Source organism: Azolla caroliniana, unplaced genomic scaffold (genome assembly GCF_043228905.1).
Source record: "Azolla caroliniana isolate FFs.n. ecotype wild unplaced genomic scaffold, voAzoCaro1.0.p SCAF_538, whole genome shotgun sequence".
NCBI classification, from domain to species: Eukaryota; Viridiplantae; Streptophyta; class Polypodiopsida; order Salviniales; family Salviniaceae; genus Azolla; species Azolla caroliniana.
In genome coordinates this window covers 1-10,284 of record NW_028230973.1, presented here as the reverse complement: position 1 = coordinate 10,284, position 10,284 = coordinate 1, and the positions used below count along the sequence as shown (strand labels likewise).

The 10,284-nt window shown below is 39.5% G+C and overlaps 2 protein-coding genes across 2 annotated transcripts; one reads left to right on the top strand and one right to left on the bottom strand.

Annotated features, from left to right (window-relative positions):
* The first annotated feature begins 1,425 nt into the window (after nt 1-1,425).
* Nucleotides 1,426-7,117, top strand: LOC147847997 (pseudouridine-5'-phosphate glycosidase-like). Its single transcript, XM_087338689.1, has 7 exons — nt 1,426-1,531; nt 1,643-1,736; nt 2,348-2,458; nt 2,538-2,620; nt 4,107-4,166; nt 4,245-4,305; nt 6,695-7,117. Exons 1-7 carry the CDS (start codon nt 1,433-1,435, stop codon nt 6,709-6,711), a joined length of 525 nt encoding a protein of 174 aa, XP_087194815.1. The 5' UTR covers nt 1,426-1,432; the 3' UTR covers nt 6,712-7,117.
* Nucleotides 7,118-7,952: 835 nt separating this feature from the next.
* Nucleotides 7,953-9,389, bottom strand: LOC147847996 (secreted RxLR effector protein 161-like). Its single transcript, XM_087338690.1, has 2 exons — nt 8,716-9,389; nt 7,953-8,274 (listed from the first exon to the last, which is right to left on the bottom strand). The coding sequence occupies exons 1-2, from the start codon at nt 9,350-9,352 to the stop codon at nt 8,165-8,167; spliced, it is 747 nt and encodes a 248-aa protein (XP_087194816.1). The 5' UTR covers nt 9,353-9,389; the 3' UTR covers nt 7,953-8,164.
* Between the last annotated feature and the right edge of the window lie 895 nt (nt 9,390-10,284).

Genomic DNA, 10,284 nt, shown 5'->3' with positions numbered 1-10,284 from the left:
TCCATGCAACTTAGCTCGCACGGATTGAGATGTGAGACGGGGCGTTGGGGCACAAGTGATGAGATGGCTATCACCCCGCAATAATTGTCATTTTCGTCATCGCTCCTCATCACACCCACCATGTCTATCTTCATCATTAATCATCAACGACATTATCATTAAACCTAACCCTAAAACCATCAACACTTCTCATATGCCATATTTGAAATGCTATCATTTTCGTCAATGCACATCATGCTATCACCCCGCAATAATTGTCATTTTCGTCATCGCTCCTCATCACACCCACCATGTCTATCTTCATCATTAATCATCAACGTCATAATCATTAGCCCTAACCCTAAAACCATCAACACTTCTCATATGCCATATTTGAAATGCTATCATTTTCGTCAATGCACATCATGCTATCACCCCGCAATAATTGTCATTTTCGTCATCGCTCCTCATCACACCCACCATGTCTATCTTCATCATTAATCATCAACGTCATAATCATTAGCCCTAACCCTAAAACCATCAACACTTCTCATATGCCATATTCGAAATGCTATTGGAGACACCTTGCATGTTCCACATTTCTCCATTGAATATTTCAGATCTTATTATATATGGACTTGTGTCCTCCCAATTATTTAACTATACACGTAAAAAATTGTTGCATGCATTTGACGATTTCTTGGTGTGCTTGGATTTTGAAATTTGAAGACTTGAATGCAATGGACATATCGGTGGTTATTGAAGATGGCATGTGGTTTGTACAGATGGCGCGTCAGTCCAAGACCTTCATAGACTTTGATGCGGATTGGGGTGAAACAATACCCTATGAAGGGAGGTATGGCTTGAATCATTTCTCAACTATATATTGTGATGTTTGTGTGCTAACTTGAATGATGGTTTAGGGTTTTTGTAAGAAAGGGTGCTAGGTGCCCCAAATCCAACGATATGGACGCTAAAAACATCATTACTGAAAAGCCTATGAGTGACTCGAACATGGATACGAACCCCATACACGACGTGGGGCCATTTGTTGAAGATGTCAAAGTAACTGGTGAGCTTATGTACATTATTGTAATCATTATTGAAGTAAGTATATATTGGGTTTTTCTAATCATTCCTGGCTTGAGTCGGGCGAGCTCCTGGTGACAGAGGTTGTAAGACAATGAGGCTCCTTTTGACAGAGTCGGGCTCCGAGTTACAGAGATTGTCAGACAACGGGGCTCCTTGTGACAGAGTCAGGTTCCTAGTGACAAGCGGTGTCAGCTTTTTATCCACATTGGACGGTGGAGATCCCATCAACGGTGTGCGACCTGCACCGTCCACGCCCGTGATTGCCTCACTTGCCATCTTAAATTTTTTGGTGGTAGTTAGTGACGAGCGTGTATATATATATATATATATATATATACACACACCGTCTGTCTCTGTGTGTATGATCGCGGTACGCAGGAGCCATTTGATTGCCATGGATTATACTATCAAATCTCGTATTGCAGTTATTGAGAGTCACCTCACAAGCTCCGTGCTCGAAGTATTACACACAAACACACCCACTCTCTCTCTCTCTCTCACTCTGTATATATAGCTTGAATTTTCCATAGATTGTGATTCACTGATATTTATACTTATATTCCCTGTGAAGGATCGTTTAGGGTTTAAGATCGAACCAAATGTTCGCAGAGCTCTTTGTGAATCATCTCCTGTGGTTGCTCTTGAATCAACAATCATCACACATGGTAAGTGGAAAAGGATAGAAAAAAAATTATATATCTATGTATCCAGTGAAATAAGAAAGAAGAAAGAAGAAAGATTGCCACTATGAGGCTTGCACCGAAATAAAATCCATCCTATGCACAGATAAAATAAAGTAGAAGCAAATATTGTCCTATATATTAGTGCCCATGCGATGAGATTCATGGGGCCAATGAATTATTCCGAAACACCCTGCCCAGCCACAGGTTGCTTGTAGGTGGGGAACTTTAAAATAGTTGAATAAAAAAGAGAAAGCCAAAGCGGAAAATTTAATCTAAGTTTGTTTGTTTGGATATTCGAGTCTGGCTCTGTTGTCGAGTAGATGAGAAAAAGAGCACGCCTAGTGTCATTAACACTGGTTCTGCCCTTGTCTGGAGTTCTTGAGAGCGAGCCATTACAATTTTTAAGGAACTCCTGAAAAAACCTAAATCTGGCACCTTAGATAAACTCAGACAAAGAAAGAAGGAAAAAGAAAGTTGCTATGATGGTGGACACAAGATTCTGTGAGAAATTATTGTTTCTCTTATTGGCATCCACACATAAGATGGTCAACTCAATATTTTTTTGAGAAAAGTGTTGTGGTCTTAATGCTCAGGAATGCCATATCCTCAAAATCTTCAGACTGCATTGGCAGTTGAGGACATCATCCGACAAAATGGAGCAATTCCAGCAACTATAGCTATAATTAGAGGCGTTCCATGCATAGGTAAGCATACAATCTTCTATTTTGAAGTTTTCTTTTAGCATCTCCTGAGATTTATTTTGCATTTTGATTATTTGGCTAGGATTATCTGCAAATGAGCTGGAAGATTTGGCCAAAAATGGTAAAAACTTCACTAAAACTGCACGAAGAGATATTCCGCATGTGGTAGGTTGGAAATAAGTTTACTTTAGCCTTTCTTAATCTTGTTTGATTAGTGTTTTCAAATATTTTAGTTTAATTTCTTGTGCATTTATGTTGGAAATGAGGAAGATTATTCATAACAGATTGTATAAGACTATATCTATTTGCATACCACCCGTTGTCATCTTGTGGTTGATTAGGTCATGGTTTCAACCCCATTAGGTTTTGGGTATAAATATGATGCCATTACAAGATTTTGAAGTCATGGTGAAGACAAAAAAAGATGGCGCCTTTAGTTCTTTGTTATCCCAGAAAGTCATGCAGAGACTAGCAGATTTATAGTTGGTGAAGCTTCACATATATAGGGAGGGTGAGAACTTTTCATCTGCTTTTGTGAAGCCCAAGAACTCCAACACAAATTCACCTTTAAAAAATGTAGTAGAGAAAATGAATAGGACTATTGTGAAGCTGACTATGCTGGATCATGCATACTTTGAGTGGATCTTTTGTACAGGGTGTCTTCCACTATTTTTCCCGTATTTAGAACAGGTCATATACCTCCTCCCCATAGATGCTGACACCGTCAGTGGCTTACCAGGGCATTGCAGGGTTTTGGATACTCAACCTTTATATATTTAACATATAGAACACAATGGAGAAGACAAGGATTTATACTATAGCAAAGAGCCAAAGCACGATCAGAAAAAAAGGTTTGATACAAGAGGAGCTCTCTCCAATGCGCTCCTAAGTGAGCAGATACAGATAAAACTCACTGGTGGAGCGAGGAAGTGTCCCCTTTTGGCAGTCTGTAACAAGGTCATTTATGCAAGACAAAGATATTCAACTGAGTATAATAGTTATTAAACGTATATGTATCATGCAAATATTTAGAAAACTCACATGATTCTTATGGGATGGGAAAATTGTACAAATATTCAGAAAACTTCGTTCCGTAACAAGGTCATTTATACAAGAGAAAGATATTTAACTGAACATAATAGTTATGAAGCGTAAATGTATTTAAAGAGATCTCTACTTGTCTATGGGTAGGGAATGGAGATGGGAATGACATATTGAAAATTAATGTGTGTATGTATATTCAAGAATCCAGGGAAATTCCTCCGAAGCATATGTATGGTAATATAAATGTTATGGCTCTCTGCCGTAATTTTAGTCAATGATTTCAGAAGATTATATTCCTCTATGAAAAATTTGGATAATCTGTTATGTATCTCAAACTAGCTCGTGTCATATTGAGATCGACTATTATTACATGATTGTGGGCTATCATTTATATCGTGTTGAATCCTTTGTTTAGTTGTTGCAAAGAATATGTTAGAAACGTTTTCATATTGATACATATGGATGTATCTGTATGTATATTCTATACAGCATATGTATACTCAAAATGTGGATTCCATCTTAAAGTCATGTGATTAGCCTCACCTCCCGTTGTAAATATTTGTACCTTAACTAGTACATTTGAAATCAAAGTTGGTCTATTATGCAGGTTGCAAGAAAGGGGAATGGTGCTACTACCGTTTCAGCTACTATGTTTTTTGCTTCAAAGGTATATTCTGAAAATGTTAAACAGGTTTGTTATATATTGATGCTTGATTTGTTTCTCTGCTGCATGGTATTTGCACAGGTTGGTATTCAAGTGTTTGTTACAGGAGGTATTGGAGGTGTTCATCGTGGTGGTGAAAACAGTTAAGAAATTCTTTGTTGCTACTTTTCTGCTTTCAAGGTGCTTTATATAGTGATCAATGCGATGTTTTTTTTGCCTAATTGCAACATCCATGTCAGATACTTGGGTATGCTTGTTCAATTATGCACATTTAGCTATATTTATTTATGTATATACAGGTATGCTTATATATGTTGGGATTAAAGGCCCTTTAGCTTTCTCTAACTAAACTAGAAAAAGAGTTTATATTATTTAATATTTTCTATTTTTGTCAAAGTTCTACGGTCTCGTTTTCAGAGCTGTACTACAACTTCTAAAAGAATATTTTGTAGTTTGAATGGGATCCTTGTACTAGACTCCACTCAGCATTAAATAGGTATTTATGAGGCCATGACTTAGCTGTCATATCAACATTTAAAGCTCTTCTTCTAAGAGCATGTTCTATGTATCTTGGATAGCACACACACACACACACACATATATGTGTGTGCGTGTGTGCAGTCCTACCTTGTATATTCTTTTAAGCGGTAGCCTTTTGTTTTGCAGAACTGCATCTACTTCTTCAATCCCTCCTATATGTTAAACCGCATAATGTTTTTAGTTTTTGTATCTGCCTTTGGATATTTCAGAAGATTGTCATTCTATCTTCTACTCCCTTACAACTGGTATCAGAGTGAGCATTGCATCCTCTCAGGATCTCCATTTCTTAGTCTCGACTTTGAATAAGTGGGAATTTTGTTTTTTGTGTCTGTTCTGTATTCCTTCTTTCACCATGGCAAATACATCGGCCAATGTAGGGGTAGAATTCAGGAAATTTGATGGCACTGGATTCGACTCATGGAAGGTTAGAATGGAAAGCACACTTTACTTACAAGGATGTGCAGAAGCATTGGAGGAAAACAAATCAGCTGGTGTGGATGATGGGACTTGGAAACTACTCAGTCGTAAGGCAATTGCCCACATTTACATGGCAGTATCAGATGAAGTTTTAGGAAATATCAAGGGGCTGACTAGTAGTCATGAGGTATGGGGCAAACTGAAGACTATGTACGACTCACAACCATTACAGTGAATTGAGTTCACTTGATGAGAAGGCTCATCACTGCACGACGTGAAGATGCCAACAGACTTCCACATTCAATGGTCTACGCAATCAACTTCAAGATGTAGGATTGCAAATCTTCGACGACAAAATGAAGGCAATCTTCTTACTCATGACGATGCCTGAAACATAGATGAACGATACAATAGGACATTATGTGAAAGGGTTCGATGTATGCTTTCAACAACTAATCTCCCTAATGCATTTTGGTGAGAGGCTTTACAAATTGTAGTGCAGAAGATGAGATGGGTTATAAAATTTGGTTACCTCATCTCCGAAAAGTAATCGGAAGTCGTGATGTTGTATTCAATGAAGCAAAGTTGCTCAAAAGCAATTGTACCTCATTAGAATCAACAAAAAGAGTGAAATTTCTGCACTAGCCAACCATTGACTCAAGAATAACATGTCAAGGTGACGATGATGAACAATTAGAGATCTACTGTCACGGACACACCAACCATGGACTACGACGGAGCACGGATGACAAGAGTACGACTGATAAGGCTATGAACGTGGAACTGGAAGTGACGAGGCTAAGAACTGTAGAAGCTTTGAGTGATGAGACTATGAACTTAGGAAGCTAGGGTTAACTGGAGAGCATGAAGACAAATATGAAGATCAAGGAGACAATACTATGAAACGAGGAAACTAGATTAATATGTCAGTGACTGGCTTTGAATTCCTTGAAAGGGACCAAGGAGGTTATAAGTATTTGTACTGTGAGCTGAAGTACATGCATTAGAATACATATTTTGGAGAATACTCTAGAATCCTCGAGAAGCTTCTAGTTCTAGAACTTTCTAGAGGTATGTGACTAGAGAGTATTTCTAGATCAATGCTCTTATCTTCGTGTGTAGAAAACTACGGTTTAACTATAACAGAATAAGTTATGGTTATGCTCGTAACACCCACCCACATGGATGATGGACCCAAAGGCACTAAATCCTTAGGAAGCCTCATCCACGATTAATTGGATCCAAACGCTTACCACTATGGATAGCATGTATCCTATTGGCGCTAAGTGTTGTGATGAAGATGGTGGGGTTGTAGATTGTTTCAGTGTTCATGCTCTGGATGTAGACCCAATAACTCCAAAAGCATACGAGTACCACATTATGTCTTCCTAACATTGCTAGACACCCCAAACAATAGGGCCATTGAATGTACCATGTTAAATGGGTCACTAAGATGTCATTACCTTGGTAAGCATTGGAGTGATATTCTACAAGAGCTTTTAGGATCCCGAGCTCATAGCCAATGATGACCAATTAACCCGGTCAGTTCCTATGACTTGTGTTTTTTAACGCAGATGTGAAATTCAAATGAGTCAATGGTCAGTGCCTGAATTATGCCACCCAATGCTCTCCTTGAAGTTCTTATCCTAGGCCAAGATTGGTGGTGTTATGACAGTGTATAATTTCATCGAGCTCACTAGTTCATGTTCCAATATCGGACGGTCTTGCACCCGAGTTTTTGGTATGAGGGCAATCACGTACAACATCCACCAATCCATGCCGCCACCACATGAGATCCAAAAATTTCTTCATGAGCCTATCAAATACCCAAGGAAATGAGTGGAGTAAAGGATGTGACTAGGCCTCTATTTAACTCTACAACTTGGGTGATCCTGTACACAAGGCACAAGAAAACATCTGAGTGGGTCAATATTCAGAGAGTAATGGTTGAAGGTCCCTTAAGAATCACAATTTAGTATGGAATGCTGCACAAGGTTGGCACAAGTGTAGCCACCAATTCATGCTCCCTGTGCACAATCAAGTACGCCACACCTTTAGACATAGAACTAAGGGAGTACGGCAACAATCACAAGTGTCTAGCCCAGTTGACTTTCCTGCTCATCGTATGAAGACAGATGTGTTCATCAAGGGAATAATTGAGGAACAATGTGGAAAATGAAGTAATGTGGTCTGGCTAGTACCAATGATTCTCACGGAGACTTAAGGTGGTTCGAGGGAACACTCAGTATTGGTTCCCACCGTCAGCATGAGTGGCAACAGTTGTGAACTATTCAATCCCTACCACATGCGCTCCACGCTGCATGGTTGACAATCTGGACAGCACTATAATAAAATGATCACAAAATGAGTAGTTATGGCTCCTGCACCTTTCCAACAACCAGACCACTAGGCCTTTGCATTTCCCCAGGTTCAAATATCTGATCCACTAGTAAATAGACAATAGAACTCATGCGCTGCTTCATTTGAATGTCTTGGCGGAGGTTTTAGCATGATGTATGTGAGCCTGTTTCAAACTTACATCAATATGTTCAGTCACTTCCTCTCATGTTTATCTTGATTAAATCTGTCAAATTCCTTGTTCAGAATTGGCTTCACTTAATCCATGCACACTGATCACAATGTCATACACAATCCTTGCATGTTTATGATGCGCGACATATGAATAACAGCTATTATGCTAGTAAAAACAGAAAGTATGTATATTAAATGTTGGGTTCTTGCTTTGAATCCCAAAAAGCTACACCACTTTAGGGTTGTAAGAATATTTTTAGACGGGGAAAAAACCTCCTAAAGAGGGAAAAAATGCCCTGTAGTCCTAAGTGTGTTCACACACATCATTGTCCTAAGTGTGTTCACACATTACTGTCCTAAATGTGTTCACACACATCACTATCCTAAGTGTGTTCACACATCACTGTCCTAAGTGTGTTCACACACATCACTACCAAAATATGTCAACAAATCCCCCTTGGGAGTGATGCGGTGAACAAGGAAGTGACACTCATGGTTAAACAAGTGCCAAGCTATGTGGATAGAGATGAATCCACAAATGGGATTAGGCCTAAAGCTTTGCGGAAAGCTTCAAACTTCTCCCTAGGCAGAGCCTTTGTGAAGAGGTTTGCAATGTTCTTGTAAAGAACCTAACTCTAGTAGAGTTTAGTATTCAGAAGCGTAGTGTGTGTGTGAGAAAGAGAGAGTGAATGTATAAGCAAGAGAAGGAATTACAGAGAATAACCAGAAAAATAAGAAAACACACAGTAGGGGTATGACAACTTATGCACTTAAGAGAGCTATATTAATTATCTAAAGATCATCAACTAAACTAAATGGCCAAAGGGGGTTTTATATACAAGTCCTCAAGGGACTGCCCTATTAAATGTGTTGGTGGAATCTAACGAAGATATCCACTTGAGTACGATTTTGTCATAAGAATATCTAATATTCTTTGACCACACTAACACTCGACAACTACACGGATTACAATAAAGTGTGCTCACACACTTTTTCACACATCGTCCTTTTCTTCATAAGCACATGTTCACACAAGTTGAGCTTGATTCTCAACAGTTTTCTTGCGTGCGCACATAAGCCAAACTGATCTCTCCAGCGGAGAACCTTTCCCTGACATAGTGATAATGTACCTCAATGTGCTTAGTGCGAGCATGGAACACAGGGTTCCTCGCAACTGCCATTGCGCTTTGACTATGAGTGAAGATGGTGGTGGCAGAAGACTGACCAACACCCAAATCAGCTAAAAGGCGTCTGAGCCACACACACTCAACTGTAGCTGTGTAAGCTGCCCTATACTCAGCCTTACAACTAGAAGTGGCCACAGTAGGCTGCTTCTTGCTCAACCAAGATATGCATGAGCTACCAAGGATGAAGCAAAAACCACTTGTGGACACACGAGTGTCATAACAACCAGCCCTATCAGAGTCAGAAAAAGCATGCAGGTCTGGCAGTAGTGTTCCCCCCTTGGGATAAAACAACCCAAGTGATCGGGTACCACTCAAGTAGGAAAAGATGCGCTTAACTGCCTGCCAATGCTTAACTCTTGGGCAATTCATAAACCTGCTCATCTGAGAGACAACAAACTGAATATCAGGTCGGGTTATGCATAAGTAAATCAAGCATCCAATTGCTTGCTGATAGAGAACAACATCAAATGCATCTCCAGCATCATGAAGGCTCAAATGTAAACCTGTCTCCATGGGAGTGGCAATAGGTTTACAGTCTTCAAGGCCAAAATGCTGCAATAATGTGTCAAATGTATTTTGATTGACACAAAGCTGTTCTACCATCAACTTGCATAAATTGAATGCCCAAATAATGATGCAAATTCCCCAAATCTGACATCTCAAAGGAGGCATGCAAATCAGCCTTAAAATCAGCAATATGCTTCTCATTGGGACCAGTGAGCAACATATCATCGGCATACACAACCATGATCAGAAATACATCATCAGCACGCTTAACATATAAGGTGCTTTCAGTTGGACTATTCTCAAACCCAAATGCAATCAAATAGGCATGTATCTTTTCATACCAAGAACGTGGTGCTTGCTTCAAGCCATATAATGCCTTTATCAACCTGCACACTTTGTGTTCATGCTCTTTCTGCACAAAACCACGGGGCTGGGATACATACACTTCCTCATGAAGATCACCATTTAGAAATGCTGTTTTAATGTCCAACTGATGTACATTCCAACCACGATGGGCTGCAATTGCACAGATGCTACGAACAGTAGTCATTCGACAGGTGCCTGCAAAGGTCTCATCAAAATCAATGCCTTTTTCTTGGGCATAACCTTTCGCAACAAGCCTAGCCTTATACCTGTCAATTGTTCCATCAGGTTTACGCTTTAGCTTATATATCCACTTAGTGCCAATAGCCTTCTTGCCAGGAGGCAAGTCACATAAAGACCATGTGCCAGTCTTCATAATAGCATCATATTCTGATTGCATAGCAGCCATCCAATTTTCTGAATTTTGTGCCTCATCAAAAGAAACAGGCTCATTCTCATAGCAAAGACTAGAGGCAGCCATAGCATAACAATCTGATGCAAAAGAAGCACTATGATAACTTGAACGAGTACGGTATGGCAAAGGAAATTCCAATTTACTGTCTTGCAAAGTCTGC